The following is a 26879-nucleotide window of genomic DNA, read 5'->3' as shown; positions in this document are numbered from 1 at the left end:
AAGCATGGCTGGGGAGGCCTCACAAAACTTACAACAATGGTGGAAGGTGAAGGTGGAGCAGGGCACATCTTCACATGGAGAAGTAGGAGAAGGAGTGGAGGGGAAGGTGCCACACACTTTTAAACAACCAGGTCTCGTGAGAGCTCACTCAGTATCACCAGAACAGCAAGGGGAAATGCGCCCCCATGATCCAATCACCTGCCACGAGGCCTCACCTCCAACACCGGAGATTATAATTCAACGTGAGACTTGGGCGGGGACACAGACCCCGCAGAATATTTAGAGCACCTCTTGAAAAATGCGGTCACTTTATTAATTTTGAACTCTGTATGAAAATATTTTATTAAATTTCTTGAAAAATCTTACCTACCCAGAGTATCAGTGAAGTGTTTTCATTATAAGCATCAGAAACATTAACTAAGTACAAAGGGCATTTGTTAGGATGATATGGGGTTGCTTAAAGGATAAACAGAAAAGATAAAGAACCAAACAAATGTCCACTGTTTCAGTTGGGCCAGAGGAATTACTTTTCTGTGAATGATTACTTTTCTGGGCAGGGCATTGGATTTCTTGAGTCTATACGCCTAAGAGTGCCTGCTGCGTGTTGTGTAGTTTCTGGTATATTGTAATTGCTTAGACAACAACCCAATGCAGTGTTTTCTCTTGATGTCTTAATATTGTAAAAGCATCTAGGAATAAGGACATTTTCTTAAATAACGATATCATTAATCACATCTAAGAAAATTAAAATTAACTCAGTAATGCTGTCTAATATACTCAGCATTTAAAGTCATCTAGATATTCTCCAAATGTTTTTTGTTGCCCAGGATCCAGTAAGGTTTCACTCATTGCATTTGCTTGTTTCTCATTAGTCTCATTAGTTCATGTAGGACAGTCTTCTTATTGCCTTTGTTTTTTATGACATTCACTTTATTTTACTTGAAGAGTCCAGGGTAGTTGTCTTGTAGAATGTCTCACATTTTGGATTTGTGTAATTATTTTTTCATGCTTAGATTTAGGTTAGACACTTGGCAAGAATACTACATGCTGCTTATTGCATCTCATCAGGATGTTTATGAAGCCAGGTTGTCCCAGGACTGTTAATAATGAATTTGATCACTTAGTTAAGGTGTTACCTGCCAAATCTGTCCATTGTGAAGGTACATTTCCCCGTTTGTAATTAATGATTTGTGGATGACACTCAAATTGTGTGACTTCTTTTTTATCCAGTGGTTTGAGCATTCATCAGTAATGAATCAGTTATTACTGAGCTTTTAATGAAAAGTTTCTAAAAAGTTTCCTTTCTAAATAGACATTTCTGATTAGGCACTAAAGAGAGGGTACTGGTAGTCACTTAAAAATCCTTTCGTTTTTACTGTTTAGATGTCAGACCAGTTATATTAGACAGCTGGGAAAGAGCTTTGCTTTGATTCCTCACAATTATTGTCATGATTCAGATTAATCTTTTACCTTTTCTAGAAATAATACAATGTTTTTTTTATTAGAGAACTTGATTATTTTAAAACACATTAATGAAGGGTAACATAGGCCAGTGCAGTGCTGTATAGTGGAAGTATAGTACAAGCCAAATACATAATTTGAAATCTTCTAGATAGCACATTAGAAAAGTAAAAAACAGGTGGAACTAATTTTAATAATATATTTTATTTACATGAATATATCCAAAATATTTTAACTTGTAATTAGTATAAAAATTATTGAATATTCTACATTCTGTGTGTGTGCACTAAGTCTTCTAAATCTGGTGTGTATTTTATACTACTTAAAATCTTATTTTAGATGAGCTATATTAAGTTATCAATAACCACATGTCACATATCACTGTCCCTATTGGATAGTGCAGATCTGGTGGTTACAATCTTGGGCACAAAGGAACCAGACTAACTTGGTTCAGATCTTGCCTTCTTCACCAGCTAGCATCATGACTTTGGGCAAATTCTTTATTCTCTTTGTGGTGTAGTTTTCCCATTGTAAAATGGGGATAATAATAGTTCTTACTACTAGGGATGGGGAATTTGAAATAATTAATGTAGGAAAAGCACTGAATCCGTCTCTGGCACATAGTAAATGCTTAGTAAATGTTAGCTCTTGTCATTATGCCTTTAGACTTCGTCCAATAATTTCCATTCTGTCTTAGAAATGTCCTTGTATTTTGTTAGGGAAGCTAGGACTAGATATTGGATCCCTTGACTTCTGTTTTATATCTTGCTGGTTTTACCCTCAGTCCCTTGCTTTACAGACTCTTCTGTAGTGACTTTCTAAACCAATAAGATGAAATAGATTTTTTAGGAGAGTTTTAATTTCAAGCATTCTCTCCCCTTGTTACCATAATTTATTGAAATGAATGGGAAAACCCAGCACCTCTGCAAATGGCAATGAGTTAATGAGAGATTTATCATTATGATTTTTTAAACCCACAAAAGATTGAGAGCTACAATATATTGGATTACTTTTGTTTTGTAAAACAAACACCTCTCTCCCAGAGAAGCCTATACGTAATTGTAGCAGTAAGGTAAAACAGGTTCACTTACAAAATTAAGGTGATCTCGAAGATTGATGAAGTGTAGTTGTATCTGGTTCAGAGTTATTTAGGATGGCTTCCAGATTTGTTGATTATCCAGTCGTCTTATATTAGGTCATAATAACTGCAGAAGATAGAGAAGGGAGTATTTAATGAAGTTTTGCAAAGGAGATGTCCTGTTTAAAAATAACTTGACAGTTTACTGTAATATAACGTTTGGTACCTAGAATACTAGTAAAGTATCATTGCCCATCATAGAAAAATAAAACATCATTAAACAAAGAAGTATCAGTTAGTTGAAGCCTTTGTAAGCATTCACCGAATCAGCATTCCTAAAGACAGTGATGTTGCTAAAATGAAATGGTGGTAGTTGAATATTACAGTGTAAAACAATGCCAACATTCAGGGGATTGAATTGTACCTCCAAGTTAATTTTTACATTATATTATCATTGCAGCCATATTTTCATCAGTATAACAAAAGTGGAACTGAAAAAGACTTTGCAACAGTATTGGGTGAATGTGCATCAGTATTGGGTCTTACTCTTAGGAGAATCTTCTGGTCACCAGTATTAAAAAGTGGCTTATAAGATATTTCCAGGCTGAGTGCAGTGGCTCATGCCTGGATTCCCAGCACTTTGGGAGGCTAAGGCAGGAGGATGACTTGAAGCCAGGAGTTTGAGACCAGCCTGGGCAACATAGTGAGGCCCTGTCTGTACCAAAAAGACAAACAACAGCAGCAAAACCCAAAAGCTTTCATGAATGTTCTGTAATTAATGTGAAAATTCTTATATTTTTCTCATTTAGCAGAATGAAAAATGACCAATTCAGATTTCCCTGTTTTGAGCTAAAGTATAGCTAAATATGAGCTAAGTATTGCTAAGATTGTTTATTATTAATGGACTTTTCCTGAGAATTGTTTTGGAGAATTTCCAAGTAACTGGTTAGAACATTAATGGTACTGTTTGCAGGTTATCACATTGCCCCTTGTCTTCTTGCACATCATGAAGAAATTATATAAAATATTAACTTTAGTTATTTATGGTACTTTAAGAAGTTACATAAAACATTTTTACAAAGGACAGACTTCAAGTCATCTTGAGGTCAAATTTTGGAGACTAAGGCTGATCTTAGAAAAAGCAATGGAGATTTGATGTTATCCACAGTCATTAAGTATCACTAATACTTAATTCCATCTTGTCCCAGGCACCTTTCCTACCTATAGGATCCTGAAAAAGGATAAAACAAAACAACAAACAAAAATCGAGGTGCAAATAGCCATGGCAAGACCAGGGTCATTTTATCAAGACAGGGGTCTCTGATAGTCTAGCCTGCTCATGGGAAGATAGACCTTAGAAAAGAGGAAAAAGCAAACAGGTATTTGCTGTGAAGATTACACATAGCGTAGAAGGATAGAGGACTAGGATCTCTTCAGAAATAGTTGTTAGAAAAGGCTTCTGTAGAAGGGACAGTTTGGTTAAAACATGAAGGAAGAAGCTAGCCATGTGACAGAGAGTGGGTGCAGGGCAAGTATTCCAGGCAGAGGGGATGGCACATGCGGAGGCCCCAGTGCGAGAAAGGACATGGCTTGTTCAAGAGACTGAGTAATGTGGCTTATTCACAGCCCATTGAGAGAAGTTGGAGGAGGTGTGATAGGAGATTAGGTTGGAGAGAGGCAGGAACCAGATCCTGTAGGAAGGCCATGGTAATGAATTTGGATTTTATTTTAGCTGTACTGGGGAGTTCTTGAAAGATTAGGGAAGAAAGATGATCAAACTTGGTTTTAAGATCACTTAATATTATTTTACACATAACAGTTGTCAAAATATGAGTAAAAGTACAGTCCATATTATTTTATACATAACAATTTCTAAAATGTGATTGTGAAAACTAAGGCCCTAGATTGTTAGTGATTTTGGGGGAGGTATTATAGGTTTTTGAACTGTGAATAGTTACTATTTATTGAGGACCTGTTATCTGCCAAGCAGTGAGGAGTTTTATACAAATTCTCTCTCTTCTTCACAGAAATTTCCTTGAAAGGAGGCATAATTTTTCCTGTTTGATGGGGGAGGAAATTTTAGATACAGAGAGAAATTAAGCAACTAGCACAGAAGGGCTAGGATTCAAAAATGTGTCTGCCTGACTTCACTGTCCCATAGTTTTTTTTAGTGTCTTTTTGCAGGGAGGGAGATGAGGGGGGAGAAGAACAAGGCTGAAAATTGAAGAAAAGGAAAGCACTCTTATTATCATAAATGTTTGTGGAATAAAGGAATTTAAATTTTTTTTATTTGGGGGAGTGGTTGGGAAGATAGTCGCTGTAAATTAGAACAAAGTAGCAAAGTACATTACCCTATAGAAATTGAATCACCCTAGAATTTCCCTATAGGACATTATGATCCTGAACAAGAATTTCAGATCTAGCTTTGATTAGACATTGACATTCACTGGTTTTATGGTATACTTGTATGCCATGAAGTTTTAAAAGCATATATGTTTATCAGACAATTAAAATGATCTGTATAATATTAACAATTAATTGCATGTTTTCCCCAGGAGAGGGGTTCTGTAAAGTTGAAATATAGGGAAGATGATGTGTCTGAGGTAGATCAGTCTTTGGAGAAATTAGCTGTGCAGGGCAGAGAGAGACTGAGCTCTGGAACCAGGAGCACTAACTGTTACGTAGCAAAACAGGGTGGAAAATGTTTGTTAACTCTTAAGTGTTGCCTGCTCTTAGTTGATAACATGAATGTTGTTGAAATCTTTGAATGTTATTTTAATTTTCTAATTTTCTAAGGTAGTTGAGAACTTGAAGCAAGATAGTCTGAACTGCATAGTGATAGTGGACACTAAAGAATCAGGATGGATGAAATGTAGGATTTGGAGACTGACGAGAAGGGATGGGATGGTTGAAAGAAACATTAACAAGTAGTAAAAAAAAAAAAAAAAGGAGGTCCTTTGACAGTAGTGTCTTAGCTTATTATAATAAAGTGATACTTTTCTTACAACGAACATTATACAGAATGCTTGCATTTGGTAGGTATATAAAAATGCTGCTTATCCTTCTGCCCTGCGTTTCTGCTACTACTAAACTTTGAACCTCTTTTAGCAATAAGACAGATTTCATTTTATTTCTGCAAGTATTCAAATACCATATGTTAATGTTTTACTCTGGATACAATGAAGTTTAGAATTATTACTGGTCACACAATTAAGACATGCACCAAGTGATATGATTTGTTGATATTGTTGGGAGTTACAACAGAAAGAAGTTCCCTGTGGATATTTTCTTTCTGTAAGATGGAATTCTATCAAGAAGTGTGAAGTATTCTATCAGAATGTGAGGAATAGTCTATCAAGAAGTGAGAGCTATTCCATTAAGACGTGAGAAATTTGAAGAGACTTGGGAATGTAGAAGATATTAGATAGGATCATTAAACCTATTTCGAAATGGAATCCAGTGACTCTGGCCATACTAAACCAAAATTAAGCAAATATAAATGGCTGAGAGTCAGGTCCCTGGGGAGAAGTATAAGCCAGTTTTTATACAGAGTCAGCTAAGGAGTGAGTGTTTGATAACCCTTTTATTGTAACAAAAAGTGGGTAAAGAAAATGGTGATAGATCTTTTAGAAAATAATCTCCTGTTCCCAGCAAAGGATTGTTCACCACCACCACTAACAAAATTTTTGTTACTGAAAAAAAAGATAAGAAGAATGTGTATGCAATTGTTCATATATATATATATATATATATATATATATATATATATACATATATATATGTACAAAGGTAGCAATACAGAAATACATGGAGTAAAAAGTGTTCTCCCTGTATGCTCTCCGCTCTCTGTTGGCAGCTCAAACCCACTACTCTCCCCAGGGAGAAAACAATGTTAACTGTTCAGTGTTTGTTATTCTAGTCTTTTCCCTTTGTATTTGCATTTAAATATGGGCACACAAGCATCTGTACATGTGTACATATTTTAATATCAGAAGAGTCATACTCTACATATTTCGAATGTACATTTTTATTTATGTATCTTGACACTCTTTTAATCTCAGCATACAAATGTACCCCGGACTTTTCATAATGTTCCTCTCCTGTGCAGACTATATGTATGTATGAATTTATGAATGAAGATAGCTATATTTCTGCTTAAGTAATACTATTTTTATGTAAAATATTTAGACAATACCAAAGGTGAAAGAAAAAATTAAAAATCAACTGAAATTCTTGAGATAATCTCTATTTTGGCGACCATTAAAAAAGTGTTTTTCTTTAGGTATTTACACGAGTGTGAACATACATCACACCTGCCACATATAAAGGTATAATATTTATTTATTTATTTAGAGACAAGGTTTCCTTCAGTCACCCAGACTAGGTCTCCCTCAGTCACCCAGACTGGAGTATAGTGGTGTAATCTTGGCTCACCGCATCCTCTGCCTCCCGTGCTCCAGTGATCCTCCCACCCTCAGCCTCCGAAGTAGCTGGGACTACTGGTACAGGTCACCACTTCTGGCTAATTTTTGTTTTCTTGTGTTTTGTTTTTTTGGTAGAGATGGGGTTTAGACATGTTGCCCAGACTGGTCTTGAACTCCTGGGCTCAAGCAATCCACCCGCCTTGGCCACCAAAGTGCTGGGATTACAGGGGTGAGCCACAGCACCCAGCCAGTGTAGTATTTATAAGTGGATTATACATACAAGATGATTTTTATCATGGAACTATTTTATCTGCTTGGGGATTTTTATCTTTCCTCCACTCCCTTTCTCCTATCTTTCCCCTCCCGGTAACCAGTAGTAACAACCTGGTGTACATTTTTTCTACCTTTCTCAATGTGCATATAATCATATACATATAAAATTATATAATTTACACTCATCTGCATTATTCATTTTTCACAGAACTGATTCTACATCAACTGAAACGTAGCCCACTCATTTTTTTGCTGGATAATATTCTAAGGCAAGGATCAGCAAACTGCAATAAATGGATCAAATCCATCCAGCCACCTATTTGTGTAAATAAAGTTTTATTGGAACATAGCTTCACCCATTTTTGTATTGAGCAGTTTAACCTTTTAAATTCTTTACCTGTTATATATGACACAATTTTCCCCCCAATCCATTGTCTTTTGCTTTGTTATGGTATTTTTCCATAAAAAGTTTCTTTTTTTTAATGCAATAAAGTAAAACATGCCTCTTCTTTTCTAGCTTTTAGTTTCCTATTTTGATTTAAAAGGTTGCCTAACTCCAGGATTATCCTTGTATTGTCCTAAAATTTCTTCTAAGGTTTTTATCACTTGCATTTTTTATAGGCCTTGAATACATTTTTATGTCTGTATTGAGTGACATTGTAGTATAATGTAGTATAAGATCACAGATAATGAACAAATAGCTAACAGTAATGTAGTATAAGATCACAGACCCTGGTTCTGTGATTTACTGTCTGTTCAACCTTTGACAAGGTCCTTAACATTTATGTATTTTTTGTTTTCCTCTCTAAAATGAGGCTGATTCTTGTACCTGTTTTGTAAGATAATAGTGAAGCTTAAATGAGTGGTTATTATGTAGAAAATATTTAGAACATTATCTGGTACATAGAAACACGTAAGTGCTTTTACTGTTGTTACATGGTGTGAGTAGGCATCTCATTTTTTTCCCATATGGATAACCAGTTGTCCTAGTAACATTTATTGAGTAGTTAGTTCATCCTTTTCCTCAATTGATTTAAAATGTCATCTCTACTACATATTAAGTTTCCAAATATATATAGCTCTGTTTGGGGGCTTTATAGCCTGTTATGTGTCTTTATCCCCTGCTCCAGAGCCACAGTGGCTTAGTTACTATAGCTTTATACATACTGGTAACTAACGAGTGGAGTCCCTTTACTTTGTTTTGCAGAATTACTTTGGCTCTTACTGGCTTTTTTTTTTGCTCTTCCATATAGTTTTGTAAACACTCATCAGAATTTACAAAAACTGATTAAGTCTTAGCATGGAAGGGAGTGATACTAAGTGGCCATTATTAGAATGGAACCTGCAGTCTCTCATTAATACTTTAACCATTGGAAGTTTTTAGAAGTTATCTGGTTATGTAATCTAAAGATTGGTACCATCCACCATGCTAGGTGGGTACTGGGAATATAGCAAATGAAAACTGTAGAAAGATAGATCATAAGCCTACAGTTCCCAAACTATACCCTGAGATACCCAAAGGCACCTCAGAGAACTCCCAGGGTCATTTCAAACTTCTAGGGAAACATGCCACATCTGTTGGACACTATGCGAACTTCTAGCTCAAGGTAGTTCACAGTTTCAACATCTGATTGTGCCATCTTCATTTTGTACCTGGGATATCTTTGTGAAGTTGAGCTTTTGGTGGTTACTGTTTTAAAAAGCAAGTACTATGCAAAAATCAATGTGGAATAGGAAATGTGGGTGGCAGTATTTAGTTGCACAGCATTTAAGTTTTAGAAGTTGTGCAGGGCCCTATAGGTGCAAACATCCCATAGTAACTAATTGTGGTTATTTTAAAATGAAATATATATATATTTTTTTTCAGTTTGCATGTATTATTTTTTCAAAAAGGTGTTAATTTGTTGGGACATAGATACTCATTTGTTTGAACCTAACTGTTAAAAAAAAAATAGAATGGTTAGCTATCTCTTTTGACCTATGGAATTATTGAAAGAAATTGTAGAGAAAATAAGGGTACCAGGAGCCAAGCAAGTTTGGGAACCTCTCTACTTTAACTTAAAGTTATTACAGATATTCAAAGATTATTTGGAGTGCTCTGTAGGTAGCGCATACACCATGCTTGCTTAGAACAGGCAAAACTAACATTGCCTGGGCACCTGGGACAGACAGCATTTCTGAGCAAATGATATTTAAGCTGAGCTTGAGGGAAGACTGAGAACTAACTGAAAAGGAGTGGTGGTGGGAATAGCTTGTGTGAAGAGGCGGGAGCTGTGGGGAACTGACTGGGAGAGCAATGCAAGGGAGCTGGAAATAGGCAGAAGCTAGATCAGGTGGTCGGCTAAAGGAGTTCCTTCAGGTTTCTTTGTAAAAGGCAGCGGCAAGCCTTTGAGGGGTTTTAAGTGAAGAGAGGATGTCTTAGGTCACTGCCCTCCTACTGAGAGAACAAAATACAAAATTATGTACAGAAATATTTGAGTAACACTGTGTTCTCAGTAATTTAGAGTGAATATTTTTTGTAAAAATTTTGAAGTGCCTTGATTTTGAAAGGCATTTGTAAGCTTTCCTATGAGTGTAATTCGCTCTTAATTTTTCAGACACATATACTTTTTTGTTGTTGTTGTTCAACCTGGCTCAATTTTAAAAATGAAATAAAAAGCAAGACAGTGTTAAACTGCAAAACATTTAAATTGTAATTTTGGGGGTATTTTTTCAAATGGCAAAAATTGTGTTGTAATTTTGAAATAAAATGTATTTTATTATCAGTAATACAATACTTCAGATTTTTAATTTGCATATTTTGGCCACCAATCTAACACATTTATCTTTTAAGTTTCTGAGTTAAGTTTGGGGGTATAATAGAGATTTAATAGTTACACAGTAAATATATAAAGGTAATTTCTCTTAGTTTAGCTATCTTTTTATACTTTTTGTTTATGTGTTTATTCTACTATGATTCCAGTAAACTAATGCAACATAAACATTTTGATAGTAATAAGAAACTAATTGCAGGTTACTTTTTAAAAATTTCTAAGCTTATTTTCAGGAATTTTAAGACTTAAAAAATAAAATAAATTTCATGGTCATTAAATGGGCATAGGGACCTGAAACTCTTTTTTTTTTTTTTTTTTTTCTTTTTTGAGACGGAGTCTCACTGTTGCCAGGCTGGAGTGCAGTGGTCTGATCTCGGCTCACTGCAACCTCCACCTCCCAGGTTCAAGTGATTTTCCTGCCTCAGCCTCCCGACTAGCTGGGACTACAGGCATGTAGCCATGCCCGGCTAATTTTTGTATTTTTAGTAGAGATGGGATTTCACCATGTTGGCCAGGCTGGTCTCGAACTGCTGACCTTATGATCCATCCACCTTGGCATCCCAAAGTGCTGGGATTACAGGCGTGAGCCACTGTGCCCAGCCACCTCTTTTCTAATACCTGCTTGTGGTGTTTGGGAAAGTGTAATTAGTCTGATTAGAATTAGAATTTATTTATCATTGAAGTGTTGAAAAACTTTTAAAACAATTGAATGTTATTTCCTTCCCTCTGCCAGTGTGTTTTATATTTCTTTAGAGCTGTTTGTTCATTATATAATATAGAATTTATGTCATCCTTAAATTCATAATGTAAATAAATTATAAAGAGGTGTGTAGATATATTCGAAAAACAGTCTTAGTTTCATTTGCTGGATTGGGTTTCTCTGATTTTTCACATGAAGAAAGCTGATGACAACTTGAGTTGTTTACGAGGGAACTGGTCAGAAGTTTTCTTGAAGAAAAGTGATAAAGCTTTAAGTTGGAAAGCTTTCCAACAGGCTGAGAATATAAGGTTTATAGCAAATATTTTTCTTTAAATTTTGTTCTTCCCATGTTCAAAGAACTGACAGGGACTTAGAGAAATTAAGCTAGTTCCTTCCATGCTCTTTACACTAAAATGAATTCTAGATGAAGATTAAATGTAGAAAATCACAAAAGTAATAGAACAAAGCAAGGCTGAAATTTTTTATAATCTTGGGATAAAAAAGACCTAAGTATAAAGTTTAGTTTTATGTAGCTTAAAATTTATTCTTATAACAAATATTATAAAGTCAATTGGAAAAAAGAATATTTGTAAAATATGATAGCAGATTGCTTTTAAAAGTCAGTTGGATGAATAAATTCTCTAGAAAAATGGACAAAGTGTGTGTATAGTAAATTTATGAAAAAATACAAATAACTAATAAACATAAAAAGATACCTCTTAAGAATCATTTTAATTTTCTGCCTCCTTTATGTTCAACAGAGAATTTCACTTTGAATGCAGTAACTTAAGGTATTTATAAATCTAATTCTAGGGTTTGAAATAAAACTTTTATTGGATACTGATGTCATTTAACAAGGCTTGTTTATCTCAGGTGGAAGGTTTTTTTTTCCCCTAATGTTTTTCTAAATGGGTCAAAGTTTGGTTTCCTACTTGAAAGTAAATCTTGTTTATTAGACATTTATAGTGAGATGACTATATTTATGTGTCACATCCAAAGAGCAACAGTTAATAATTTTTGGACTTGTTAGTAATGTATTTTCTGACAGAAATAGTAGAAGAAAGATTTGCTTAACTTTGTTCTTTTTCTTTATTTTTGTAGGAGCCAGCATTCGAACGTTCACTCCATTTTATTTTCTGGTGGAGCCGGTGGATACACTCTCAGTTAGAGGCTCTTCTGTTATATTAAACTGTTCAGCATATTCTGAGCCTTCTCCAAAAATTGAATGGAAAAAAGATGGAACTTTTTTAAACTTAGTATCAGATGATCGACGCCAGCTTCTCCCGGATGGATCTTTATTTATTAGCAATGTTGTGCATTCCAAACACAATAAACCTGATGAAGGTTATTATCAGTGTGTGGCCACTGTTGAGAGTCTTGGAACTATTGTCAGTAGAACAGCGAAGCTCACAGTAGCAGGTAAGTTTTAAATGATTTTTTTTTGCATTTTCAAATATTTATAACATGTACATCTTGATAAAAGCACTGTTCTCTTGGAGTTTTCTTTAAATTAGTAGCAACAAACATACTCATTTAACAGATATCAATTGTGCATGTACTCTGTCTATGGGACCTTGCTATAGGGCTTGCTCAGTGCCGTAGAGAATAAACTGTAGTGTGTTTCCACTTGTCTGATGGCTTACTATTGCTATCAGAAGTGCCGAGCAGTTCTTTTCTCCTTTTAGACTTGGAAGTGGCAGAAGAAGTGGTATAGGAAAATTAAATCACTTTGACGGCCAATTTCTGTCTTACCCAGCATAACCATTTAGTATGGTTTTGTAAAACTTGCAGTAAAGTCAGAATCCTGGTTCCTTGATGCCTTAACCAAGGAAATGACATTCAATTGGATTAATTGTTTTAAAATCTAGAGAGTGTATATTAAGGTGGAGAGCAGAAAGTTATAAAAAGAGGAACTTTCCCTCCTTTTCAGAGTATCCTTATTTGAAGAATGATGGAAAGTGTAAGAAAAATTAGGGATCTTGAAGAGTAAGATGTGGTTTCTAAGTAAGTCATGTCTGTTTTGTAGTAGATACTAGCATTCCTGAGATAGTGTTTCTTTACTTGAGTACCAGATGAAATAGTTTTTGTGAAGGGTCATGTTATACAAAAATGTTATCTTTAAGTCCTGTATTTACTCTCTCCTTGGTGAAACGCCCATGTGTGAGATAGAACCTCAGAGACAGTAGTCTCCCATCTCATTCCTACTCCAGGATTATGGTTTCCCATCTCATGCTCACTCCAGAGTATATTTGCTCATACATTCAGAGCATAATGGCTGGTTTTTTTCCTCTTTGGGGACAAATACTCAAAGTTGAATTTGGGTGTGACAAAAAATTTCTGTAATTATTCCATAGTCATAGATTGAGGATGGAAAAATAAAAGAAGAAAAAAATGGGTCCTTTTGCCAGTTTCCCTTTTCTTTCCTTCCTTCTCTCCCTCCTTCCCTTCTACCCTCCCTTCTTTCCTTTCTTCCTTCTTTCCTCTTACTTTTCTTCCTTTTCTTTTCTTTCTCTTTTCTTTCTTCTCTCTCCCTTAAAAAATAATCTATTTGCCAGGCTTTCTCCAACATGTTTCATAAATAAATTGGTATAATGATTGCCTCTACAATGTCACTTAGGTCAGTGTCTGTTTATAATTTAAGTTCTTAAATATCTCTTATCTGAGCTTTATTCATGGGCTGCTTCCTCTCAGCTGTCCCCCCATATACTATCATCAAATCCAGTGAATTCTGCTTCCTAATTTCTCTGTACTTAATCCACTTTCTCCTTCCTGAGGCTACTCCCAGTCTTCCCTCACCACAGCCTTATAAGCATCTGCCTGCTACCTTATTCTTCCCCTCCTCCAGTCCAGTCTCCACCCTAGCTAGAGTACTCTTTCTCACCCTTCAGTGATCCTCCAGTAACACCATCAAGGTAACATCTAAACTCTCAAATAACAGGCCTGTTGATTCCTTTTATGAGCTGTTTTCCACTTCTCCAACCTTATTTCTTAACATTTCACCCTGCCTCTGTCCCCACCCCTGTCCCCTACATCCACCATCACCCTCACCACAGTTTTAAGCACTGGCAGTACTGAGTGTTTTGTTTCCTTTCATTTATTCTCTGCCTTCCAGCCTTTGCTCATGGCATCCCCACTGCCTGTTAATTTTATCCTCCACCTTTTCCTCACTTTCTTCTCCTCTGCTAAGTTTGTCCATTCTTCCTCTTAGCTTTGATACCTTCAGGAAGCATTTTTTTGACCCATATCTAAGCGAGCAGCACCAGAGAAGGTGATACATTCTGCAGTGACTGCATACAAGGTTCTGTAGGAAAGTTATTTAACCCACTCTTGGCCCTAGGTATCAGGAGTAAATAGTACCCAAGCTAAGGGATTAAATAAAAATTGTTTTAAATAGTTGCATAGTATACATTGTCTAGATATACATCCTGTGATTTATTTAAAGATTTCTTTATTGATGAACAATTAAATGGATTAAAATTGTTGGATGTTATAGGCAGTACTATAGTGAACTGCCTTCTGCAAATCTTTATTTCTATAAAACAGATTACTGGAATTGGGATTGCTGGATCATAGGATACACTGTGTGTGTGTGTGTGTGTGTATGTGTGTGTGCAATTAAAAGGTACTAGTTTGTCAGTTCCTCAAAATGTTAACCATAGTGTTACCATATGACCCAGCAATTCCACTCCTAGGTGTCATGGGGTAGGTATGGGTTATGCGGAGTGACTGCAAGTGAATACAAGATTTCTTCCTGCGATGATGAAAAGGTTCTGAAATTAGATTATGGTGATGATTACACAACTTTGTTCATATACTAAAAAATATTAAATTATGTACTTTAGATAGTGAACTTTATGGTATATAAATTATATATCAATAAAACTTAAAAAAATTCTGCCAAATTGCCATTCTAAAAGACTCAGAGTTTTTTGGTTGCAAGCAGTAGAAACTGATTGTAGCCAAGTCAAGCAAGACGGGAAGTTTTTGAAAGAACATTAAATAGGTAGCTCATAGAATTAAGTTTGAGAGGTCTTTTTCTCTAAGCTGTGTCATTTCTCCACAACCAAAATTTCTGTTTTTCTGCCTGGGCAGTATGCTGGCTGTGAGTATTTTGTGCCCAGAGGTGGGGTAATAGGGTGTTCTAAATACAGACATTGTTAATATCTTCTTGTCCACTCCAGGTCTTACTCCCACTGTCCTTTTTCTCTCGCAGTTCTATAGAGGCAGCAGGACAACTGGCTTCCTTCTTGGGAGTGCAGGAAGCTGCAGCGTTCCCTGCCTTGTTATGTCAGTTACTAGTCCTCCATCTGCTTTCCCTACTCAGAAATTTTTCGAAATCTCTTGCCTGCCAATTCTCCATGTTTTTGTGAGCTTACATTTTAAAAATTATTAATTTTCATGAGACCTCAGGAGGAAGAATTTTTTGACTCTTTAAAAATACAACTGAGCTGGGCACAGTGGCTCACGCCTGTAATCCCAGCACTGTAGGAGGCCAAGATGGGCGGATCACCTGAGGTCAGGAGTTTGAGACCAGCCTGACCAACATGGTGAAACCCCATCTCTACTAAAAATACAAAAATTAGCCAGTGTGGTGGTGCCCGCCTGTAATTCCAGCTACTTGGGAGGCTGAGGCAGGAGAATTGTTTGAACCCTGGAGGCAGATGTTGCAGTGAGCCAAGATTGTGCCACTGCACTCCAGCATGGGTGACAGAGTGACACTCTGTCTCAAAAAAAATAATAAATAAATAAATTAATTAAATTAAAATAGAACCATATTTTGGTTTTATTAAGATTTCCTCCTTTCCTCAACTTTATTAAATTCTGTGTTTATCTTTGTTAATTCCTTTCTTCTGATATTCTGGTTTCTTAAGTAGATTTTTGGTCAAATCTTGGGAGCCCAAGGAAAAAAAGCAGATTTCTTGGATAATTTTATCTTTATTTTTTTCCTTCAAAAATCCCCTTGAAATAAAAAAAATAATAAGAAGAAAAAGAAACAGTTTATTGCAGGACTGTGAAACCTGTGTGATTTATGTTTGGACTAATTCACCATCATAAAACTAGAAAACCTGTAATCATTTCTCATGATTTGTTTGCTCTTCCTTAAAGAAACATTTTGTTTCATTCTGAGCATAGCAGTCACTTTTTAGATATTATATTAGCTAGTTAAGTGTTTATGCAATATACTATATATAAATTATTTATTTTAAGTACTTTTTTTTTTTTTTTTAACAATCCTGTGAGGCCTGTTACTCTCATTTTACTTGTGAAGAAACAGTCTTAGGGAGTGGTTAAATAACTTGCCAACTTCATACACCCATGAAGTGGTGGTGTTGGGATTGAGATTCAGATATGTGACTTGAAAACTGATGCTCTTAGCTACTACATCCTGTGGCATCTATATTTATGATGACATTTTTGGTTCACATTTTATTTTGAGATCATTTTAAACTTAGGGAGTAGGTACAAGAATAGAACCAAGAAATCTCATATAACTTCACCTAGATTACCTGATTGTTAACATCTTATCATATCTGCCTTATCCCCCCAAATATGCATACATCCAAATACATATTTTTTTTCTGAGCCATTAAGAGTAAATTGCAGACAGGTTTTCCTGTAACTGCCACCTAAATACCTACGTGTGTATTTCTTTGAAACAAGGACATTCTCCTAGATAACCATAGATGTCCATCAAAATTAGGAAATTAACCTTAATACAATACTACTGTTTAATTTAGATTTCACTGATCATCTCAATAATGTTCTTTATAGTCAAAACCAAAAGCAGAGTACCCCCCGTCTTCCTCCCACACATACTCTTCTTTCTGGCCCAAGATTACATATTTCACTTGGTGGCTGTGTCTTTTTAAACTCTTCAGATATAACTTGGTTTTTCCTTGCCTCATTTTGGGTTTGTTTGATTTCTCCCTGAATAGATTCAGATTCGCATTTTTGGGAGAAATACCACAGAAGTAATGCTGTGTTCTCAGTGCATCATGCCAAGAAGCATGTGATATTTTGTTCTGTTGCTGGTGATGTTAACTTTTGCTACTTAAGATGGTCTGTGCAGTGTTTCTCCATTGTAAAGCTTGGTACTTTTGTTAGTTAATAATGAGTATTTTGGGAAGAGATACTTTTATACTCTGTAAATATACTGTTCCTCATGACATTTTTGTTTACTAGTTTTGGTATCCATTGAGGATTCATACCTGAGTCAGTTATTACTATCAAATGGTGATTTTTCTAGTTCCATCATTTCTATAAGGTAGAGCTTTTCCTTTTCTTCCACTTATTTGTTTACATTTGCATGAACTGACAGATTCTTGTTTTATTCAGTGGGTTATAATGCATGTTAATACCATTATCCCAGATTTAATCGGAGGAAGCTCCCTTCAGTCTGACTTCTATGCCGTTTTGATATGTCCACATTGTTCTTTGGACAGTTTTTTTACTTTATGTCGTAAGATGTACCAGGTTCATCTTGTGCTTTCTCTCCTTCTGCACTCTTAGAATTGGCCATTTCTCCAAGAAATTATTTAGAAAAGGTAGAGACACCATATATACCATTGCTACTGAAGTGATATCGATGCTGGACCTTCTCTGTGGACAGGGCTAGGGAATACATAGGTATAGCAATGAATATGTAATGACTAGACAAAATGTGTACATGTTTCACACATACTTTTATATTTATATAGATATCCACATATATTTTTATATCTATGATTATATAAAACCATGGTGTTTACACTGATACCTCCATTCTAGACCAGTACCATAGGACTTATTCTACCCATCTCCTTTTCAATGTTTGTACCTCGCTTCTCTAACTGTGAGGAATCTGATTCCAGTTATCCTTAATGCATTTATTTATTTGCCCAGTATCCCTGTATTTAGCTAATTTCCATGGACTTTCTTCTCAGCCCTGGTTCTGCCATATGTTGCAGCCATGTGAGCTGACTTGCTCCTGGTCCCCAAGACAAAATTTTAAAGTAATATTTAATACAATTTTATTTCTTCTTTTCCTTTATTGTCCAGGTCTTCCAAGATTTACCAGCCAACCAGAACCTTCCTCAGTTTATGCTGGGGACAACGCAATTCTGAATTGTGATGTTAATGCAGATTTGGTCCCGTTTGTGAGGTGGGAACAGAACAGACAACCCCTTCTTCTGGATGATAGAGTTATCAAACTTCCAAGTGGAATGCTGGTTATCAGCAATGCAACTGAAGGAGATGGCGGGCTTTATCGCTGCATAGTGGAAAGTGGTGGGCCACCAAAGTATAGTGACGAAGTTGAATTGAAGGTTCTTCCAGGTATTAACTCATTATCAGGACTGATGGTTTTATGTTTATGAATGGGTAAACATTGTTCTGTTAGAATTTTTAAAAATAATGAATGTTGGCCGGGTGCAGTGGCTCACACCTGTGATCCCAGCACTTTGGGAGGTTGAAGCGGGTGGATCACATGAGTTCCAGCCTGGCCAACATGGCAAAAACCCGTCTCTACTAAAAATACAAAAATTAGCCAGGCGTGATGGCGGGCGCTTGTAACTCCAGCTACTCCGGAGGCTGAGGAAGGAGAATTACTTGAACCCGGGAGGTGGAGGGTGCAGTGAGCTGAGATTGTGCCACTGCTCTCCAGCCTGGGCGATAGAGCAAGACTCCATCTCAAAAAAAAAAAAAGTAGAATGTTAATATGTGGTATGACATTTTACTGTCAGCATAAGGAGTCTCAGTTTCCTACAGGAGTGAAAAGAAGAAAATGTGCCAGAAGATCCACTCTTTAGGGAATGCCTTATCAAAAATTTATCAAGCAATGAAGTATGTTCACTGTCTAATGGTATTCTTCTTGGTCAAAAAAATAGCTCTGGTTCTTTTGTCAAGCCTTCTCCCCAACAATAGGATACTTTTATTGTTAGGTCTTTTCACTTGTACAAATCAGAGACCCATCCAGGCTAGTTCATATAAGGGATGGATTGGGTGGTAAGTGTTAACATGGTGGCTCTAGAGACAATGGCAGGCAAGAGTCCTTGGATCTTTATACTCCCCATTTTAGTGTAAATTCAGCTCCTATTTCAGTCTTTCTTCTTTTTGTGTGTCTTCTCAGTTCCTGCCCCTTCTGGTGTTCCTCATAATCAATTTTGTATATCTTTTCTCACTGTGTAACTTCTGCTTACTCATAACTTCCTCCCACTTGTAGTTCATCATAGCCCCTCTAGTGTTTTGGTGTTTCATGACTGTTTACCTTCTGTTGTCACTGCTAGGTGCCCCCTCCATATTTCTCATCTCAAATTTGAGTTTCTGAATATAATTGAACTATCCCTACATTATTTGGGAAGAGTTATATGTCTATTAAATAGGCTCATTTTTAATCTATGGACTGGTTTGCAAAGCAGGACTGTGAGCTTCAACTCTTGAGGGTGTTCCTAGTAGCCCTTCAACTCATAAATGTAGGTTCTTTTTTTGTCATTATCCCTCGTCATTCCTGTCTCAGTATATTCTCAGCAAGGACAGTATCTTTTAAAGTGTGCGTGTGTGCATATGTGTGTGTGTGCCATGTGCATGTGTGTATGTGTCTTGAGACAGGGTCTTGGTCTGTAACCCGGGCTAGAGTGCAGTGGTGCGATCTTGGTTCACTGCAGCCTTGATCTCCTGGGCTCAAGTGTTCCTCCTACCTCAGCCTACGAGTAGCTGGCACAAACGGTACACACCGCCACATCCGGCCAATTTTTTTGTATTTTTTGTAGAGATGGGATTTTGCCATATTGCCCAAGTTGGCTTTGAACTCCTGGGCTCAAGCGATTCTCCTACCTTGGCCTCCCAAAGTGCCGGGCTTATAGGTATGGGCCACAGTGGCCAGCATAAGATGTATATTATTAGATCTTGTCACACCTTTGCTCAAAACTCCCTAATGGTTTTCCATGTCATTCAGAGTTAAAGTTCTGGGCTGTAAAGATTTATTAAGATTATAATACCACTTCCTTCCTTTCTCTCCCCTATCCCATCTCCTACTCTTTTCTCCCTCACTCAAAGATTGTGATCACTTTATGTTTCTAGAACAATCCAGATATGCTCTTGGCGTTTTTGTCTGTCTGGAGTCCTCTTTCCTCAGATACCTGCCTGGGTCACTCTCTTAACTCTCTGCTCAAATATGGCTTTATCAGTGAAGCCTTCCTTGAACACTCTGTTTAAAACAACAATCTTTGATTTCCACCCCCAGTGTTTTCTCCTTCTACCTTCATTTTACTTCAGAACATATCACCATCTGACATATTCTATCTTACTTGTCTCTCTCCCTCATTAGTATGTAAGCTCAACCAGAGCAGGGAATTTTTGTCTGCTGCCAAAAACACTTTTTGGCACATAGAAGCCAGTAATATTTGCTATGAATTTGTTTAATTGATTCTATCAAAATTCAATTAAATATACCTACGTAATTCAAGGTGAATTAAAAAAAGAACTATTGCCGTATACCAGTATTGTTCAGCCTGCTTGCTCACTTGCTTTTACATGACAGAGGTAATACTTCTCAACACCTAGGGTAGCATTTAAGCACATCCTCAAAATCTGAATCCAAGAAAACAAGATTTGTAGTGTCAAGAGATGAGATCACTACTCAACATCTGAAACAAAAACATAATGTGGAATGTTTTGCTTACTTAAGTAAGGGAGAGTTGTGCTTGTCTAACATAGTTTTCTTGAGCAAAGCTAAGTCCTTATCTCCTATAGAGTTTTTCAGAAGACATTGTTTTGGGTTGTACTGGCTAAGAGACAGAGGTGGATTAATGTCAGTCATAGAAATATGTTTTGTGGTTGATTACGGAGGTGGGAGCAAGTTAATATCAGCCTTAAAAGTAAATGACTCCACCATTAGCTGGCTGACTGATTGTTTGGCTTTCAAAGCCACATTCACCCTTGTGAGTTGTCACTAATCGATTAGGCAATGTTTTCTTGTTACCATGGCTACAGGACTGTCATTAATTGGTTAGACAAGTTTAAAGCTAGTCCTGGAGGTTATCATCATGGCTGTAGAACATCTTTTCCAAAGCATATGGGCACAAGAGTCACATCTCTTCTGCCTGAGACCTTTTTTTGTCAAAACTCAATATTAAGTTAATATTACCTTTTTGAGGAGAGAACTCTGTCTTCTGCCCACAAGAGTGTGGCCTTTTCATGTATCCACAAGAGGACAACTCTATAAAGTGAGCACACATTAATTCTAATGTCTGAATAAGAAATACACAAATATAGTGGTAGCTAGATCGTTGCTCAGTTACAAAATCAAGGGATTGACAGACTAAGTGAGCAAGTTAAAGAGATGAAACTCAGAAAGCTTTTCAGAAATAACACACAGATACAGGGAAGGAAAGGAAACCTCTTATCCCTGTGAGTAAGGAGAATGCCATGGGTCCTGAGCTTGCTCAGTCTCCACTGTTTGTACCACTCACATGGCTTTTATCTTATCTTTCAACGTGAATAGGATTCATGTCAAATATCTCTCGATTGATTGACAAGTATGTACCCTGAAGGCAGGAGCAATAAGTTATACATCCTTAAGACCCCGAAAGAGCCTAGCACAATGCTTTTCACATAGAATTTATTTGAGAAGTGTTTGCTAATTTGAATGGAAATTTTTGTATCATTTTGCTTAAAATATTTTGTCATATAAAGCCACACAGACTGAATAAGAACCAGTCATTCCTCAACATTAAAGCAGTAAAGTGCTTTGTTGTGTGTGTGTGGTAATGATGGGATCTTGCTATTTTGCCTACTCTAGTCTCAAACTCCTGGGCTCAAGCAGTCCTCCCTCCTCAGCCTCCCAAAGTGTTGGGATTACAGGTGTGAGCCACCATGCCCGGCCTGTTTTGTCCTTTATTTAATTATTGTCCGTGTGAATTTTTTTTTTTTTTTTTTTTTTTTTTTAGATCCTGAGGTGACATCAGACTTGGTGTTTTTGAAACAGCCTTCTCCCTTAGTCAGAGTCATTGGTCAAGATGTAGTGTTGCCATGTGTTGCCTCAGGACTTCCTACTCCAACCATTAAATGGATGAAAAATGAGGAGGCGCTTGACACAGAAAGGTAAGTGTTGTCTGCCTAAAAGCCTTCTTCAGCCGTAGCTTGAGACTTTGTCATATCCCATTTGGGACTATTGACTAATTTAAAAAGATTATCAACTTTATTTAAACACATCATAACGCTCATATGTCATCCTTCAAATATGTTTATATGATATATATAATTAGGATATTTAAAGAAAAAGATGCTTTCAAAATATTAAGAGATAATTATTCCCTTTGTTCCTGTTGAAGCCGCAGTGTACTCAGCTTAAGGCTTTAGGATTTTGTTCCCTAAATTGTTGCAAGAGCTTTGGTCCTGAGTAGCCTGAGTCTTCTCACTCATTCTCATATGCATTTTTTTGATAGTAGTTTTTCCATTGCACAATCAGTATGAGAAACTGGGCTGGCCACAGTGACTCACGCCTGTAATCCCAGCACTTTGGGAGGCTGAGGCGGGCAGATCACGAGGTCAGGAGATAGAGACCATCCTGGCTAACACGGTGAAACCCCGTCTCTACTAAAAATACAAAAAATCAGCTGGGCATTGTGGCATGCGCCTGTAGTCCCAGCTACTCGGGAGGCTGAGGCAGAAGAATCGCTTGAACCTAGGAGGTGGAGGTTGCAGTGACCTGAGATTGCGCCGCTGCACTCTAGCATGGGTGACAGAGCTAGATGCTGTCTCAAAAAAAAAAAAAAGAAAAGAAAATGTATTCCTCATCCTGTTGTTTTTGCCTTTTGAAATCCTATCAGAAATCACAAATTCTTCATCTTTCACAAAATACCAACCACCTTACTGTCCTTCCTATCTCCTCTCATTACTTCCTTATGCAATGGGTGCTTTTCTCAGGTGTTTTCTTATAAGTGGTGTGGGTTGTGGTAGGTAGGTATGTTTTTGCTTCCAAAATAATGCTGTCCTGTGCACTGTAGGATGTTTACTGGCATCCCTGCCTTCTACCCATAGGTGGCAGTAGCACTTACGCATTGTGACAACCAAAAATGTCCCTGGATACTGTGAGATGGTCCTTGGGAAGCAAAATTGCCCCCAGTTGAGGACCATTGTTCTACAGCAGTGCTGTTCAATTGAAATATAATGCAAGCCACACATGTAATTTAAAAATGTCTTATAGCCACGTTTTTAAAAAGTAAGAAGTACATGTACAATAATAAATATAATAGTAATATTTTATGTGATGTACCAGTTAATGTGAAATGTAGTTCTACCAAAAGAATAAAGTATGTGTTTAGTGGGAAACATTTTGACACAACTTTAGCTTGTACATTTATTTTAATATTTCAGAAATTCAGTTCTGCAGTCATGCAGGCCACATTTCAGGTAGTCACATGTGGCTAGTGGCTATTGATTTGGACAGGACAGATCTAGAGTTTCCCAGTTGCAAAATCAAAAGTGAACAGACAATTTTAATTTGTATAGTTCAGTAGCCAAGACGTAGAAACTGATATCTATCTAGTTATCTGGGTGATCAGCCTTCAGTGATCACTGGGGATGATGGAATACAATCAGATTGTTCCCCACATACTCCCTTAGCAAAACATGGCATCCTCCCCAATATCACTTGATTTCTTTCTCATCATCCATCCACTCACCAACTTCCTGTCTCCACATTTTGCTTCCTCCCTGTCTTTCTACTCCTCTTTCCAGCTAAATATTACATAAGCAAAGAATTTGTAAGACTTCAATTTTTTTTTTTTTTTTTTTTTGCCAACTGAAACATAGGGAACCTTAAAATAGGGATAAAAATGTGAAGTTCTTACAGGAGTAATTTTAATTGGCTACATGTTAGAACAAAATCTTTATCAGGAGTAGGAAGGCTGAAATGTATTATTTTAAAACATATTTTGTCATGAAGGGACATGCTGAAGGTATAAAACTTATATATAATGATTTTTTATGTCAGAAATAAATGTGAGGCATTCTATGATTCTCATTTGTTCAGTAATTACTCAACAAATATTTACCAAATGCTGGCTATGTCATGCATGTTCTAGGTGCTGAGAATAGAGTAGTGAACCAAATGGAGTTCTTGATCTTACAGAGCTCATATTCTAGTGGGAAAGAGTCAGATAATAAGTAAAAATAAAAAATGTCACGTTATGGTAAGTGCTATGAAGAAAATTAAGACAAATTATATCAGGAGTGCCAAGAGAAATAGAGGTAGGATTGCTATTTTATACAACATGTTAGAGAATTGTTCTTTTAGTAGAATGATTCTCAGACTGGGGTCTGAGTGGGCCAGGGTATGCACATCATGATAGAAAAGTTTCATATCTTCCTGAAACATCCACTTTCATTCAAAGATATCCTCGGGAGCAGATGATTTTTAACTAAATCAAATGTGAATATATCATGGTTAATAACATTCCTCTGAATTTTAAGGATAAAGCAGTAGACTTTAAGATTGAGTTGACTTATTTCTGCCTGTAGTTCTCTAGGCTCCTGAATACTCAGATTAGGTGGCTGAAAAGTCTGAGAAGCACTGCCTCGGTATGTCACTGTCTCAAGAAGCTTCAGAAGAAAATAAGAGCAGGACAGTGTTGGTGGTGTTCACATGGTCTTTCCAGACTCTGGCACAGTGCTTGGCACATAACTGGGGAGGGGAAGTGGTGGCCAATATATTTAGCTTGAATAACCCAAAGTAATGTAGGAAAATATAAGTGAATGGAGCACTGGAGTGCTTTTGGTTGGATGTAGGTAATTGCTTAAAATATCTTTGTTTCTGCTAGAGCCTTATGAGATATGTAGATAGGCCTTAGCTAATAAATTATTTAGACCCCAAATTAGAAAGAGGCTTAGAAATCGAAAGAAAAAAGTGGCTAGAAATTCAGATAGTATTAGGCTGGATCTAGTAAAAAAAAAGATCTTAAATAACTAAACATCCTTCTTTATTACTCATCTTAGGACTTCTTTGAAAGTGAACTTAAAAACATTTCCATGGCTTATATAAATGTCCAAAAATTGATCTATATATTTAACCTTTTATCAAATTTGTTCAGATTTATAATAATCATAGCTAATGAAAGAGGGGGGTGGAAATGGATCTCATTCACTAAGTAGTTTTATTTTAAAGGGAGAGAATCCGGAAAATATAAATGCTAATGTTCAAGGTGATTGACAGAAAAATGTAATTTAATAGTCAAATAATGTTATCTTTTAATGAAGTGATAGATCTGAACCCCACTGCAAAGGAACAGGTTAAAATGCTTGATATTATTACAATTGACAGTAGTAGAAAAATAAGATTATTTAAAAAACAAATGGAAGACTTCCACTTCTGGGAAAATTGAGTAGATATATTTTTCCCTATTCCTTTTGCTAAATACACCTAAAAACCCTGGATGTTACATGTGAAACAAACATAAGAAGACTCTGAAAGGTAGAGAGAGAAAGATTGAGATTGAGTGGCTAGGGAGCTTGAGACCCAAGGAACAGCATGATTGTTAGTTCTTTTTTTTCTTTCTTGAGACAGAGTCCCGCTCTGTTCCCCAGGCTGGAGTGCGGTGGCGTGATCTCGGCTCACTGCAGCCTCCGCCTCCCAGGATCAAATGAGTAGCTGGGATTATAGGCATGTGTCACCGCCGCCAGCTAATTTTTGTATTTTTTGTAGAGAGGGGGTTTCACCATGTTGGCCAGGCTGGTCTCGAACTCCTGGCCTAAAGTGATCCACCCATCTTGGCCTCCCAAAATGCTAGGATTACAGATGTGCGTTACTGCGCCCAGCCAACTTGGTGGTTAGTTCTATGGGCTCAGTTTTTTTTCCCCCCACAAGACCCTGTCAGGAACTTGGGCTGTGTTTTGCCTCATATATCCCAGACTTGCAGCTAAAGAAGCCAGCAACCTGGAAACCCTATTAGGCACAAACAAAAAAAGCCTCAACAGAAGGTGCTCTCTAGCCAAAGGGGCAGGAAAAGACCATCTCAGCAAGACAAAAGCAGTTAGACTATACTTTCTCCTACTCCAGTCAAACACCACAGAAGAGAAACTGTGGCCCCACCCTACCATGCCAGTCAAAGACCATGCCAGGAGCCTAGACTTCCACCCTTCCTAGGTTGTAGTGAGGCATCTCAGTCTCCTTGCTAAGTGATGTCAAAGTTGGAGTAGGGAGCCAAGACTTTTATCCAAGCCAGGCAGTAATGAGGCCCCTCCCATGTCAGTAGAGAACAAATGGAGAGCCTCGACTTTCACCCCATCCAGCCATAAGAGGCAACCCTTCCCTTCATTCTGGGGTGGTATCAAAGGAGGCCCAGTGGAGAGTCAAGGCTTTACCATCATGTAGTAGCAAGGCCCCCTCCATGGTGTCAACACCATGTGACCATGTGGGGGAACAATAATGAGACAATCCTACCCCTTCTACCCAGGGAGGCATCAGTGGAGGCCTAGTGGGGAGCTGGAACTCCCAACCCTGCTAAGAAGCAATGAGGAAACCCCTTCCCACTTACATGTTAATGGAGGCTGAGTGGGAAACCTGAACTACCCCCACCTGACAGCAGTGAGACAGCACCCACCACCCACCCCCCACCACCCACTTTCTCTGCTAGAGTGGTGTTAGAAGAGAGCTAAAACAGAAGGATTAAATAAGATCCAGAGTGTCATAACATAATACCTAAAATATCCAGGTTTCAGTTGAACGTAATGCATCATACCAAGAACCAGGAAAATCTCAACTGAAAGGAGAAAAGACAGTGACAGAGATTTTAGAATTATCTGACAAAGATTGTAAAGCAGTCATCATAGCATCGCTTCAGTGAACAGTTATAAACACATTTGAAGCAAATGAAAAAATAGAAATCTCAACGAAGAAAAAGGTCTCCTCAATGCAGATTTGAAAAAATTTACCTCTCTTTCAAATAACGACAAATAACTAAATTAAACAGTTTTCTTTTTTCCTTTTCTCTTCATTCTTACCACCCTAAAGAAGTTGTCTTTAACAATTGTCTTCTTCTCTGTTTCTTTTTCTGATGTATCTGCAGGATTTTACCTCCTACATGTCTTTGGAATCCATCCATGAAGGCGCCATGTGCCTTATTCTAAGTTACAGTCGGTGCAGTGGCCTCCTA

General features: G+C 37.1%; 1 protein-coding gene across 8 annotated transcripts in view; it reads left to right on the top strand.

Annotated features, from left to right (window-relative positions):
* Window positions 1–26879, top strand: part of NEO1 (neogenin 1) — a 268181-nt gene that overhangs the window by 56466 nt on the left and 184836 nt on the right. For all 8 annotated transcript variants that reach the window (XM_055277851.2, XM_055277852.2, XM_055277844.2 and 5 more), the window contains exons 2-4: window positions 11851–12168; window positions 17788–18063; window positions 21675–21828. In XM_055277851.2, coding sequence (XP_055133826.1) covers window positions 11851–12168; window positions 17788–18063; window positions 21675–21828 — 748 coding nt within the window. The remainder of the gene's footprint in view (window positions 1–11850; window positions 12169–17787; window positions 18064–21674; window positions 21829–26879) is intronic.

Source organism: Symphalangus syndactylus, chromosome 5 (assembly GCF_028878055.3).
Source record: "Symphalangus syndactylus isolate Jambi chromosome 5, NHGRI_mSymSyn1-v2.1_pri, whole genome shotgun sequence".
Classification (NCBI taxonomy): domain Eukaryota; kingdom Metazoa; phylum Chordata; class Mammalia; order Primates; family Hylobatidae; genus Symphalangus; species Symphalangus syndactylus.
This window is presented reverse-complemented; position numbering and strand designations above follow the sequence as displayed.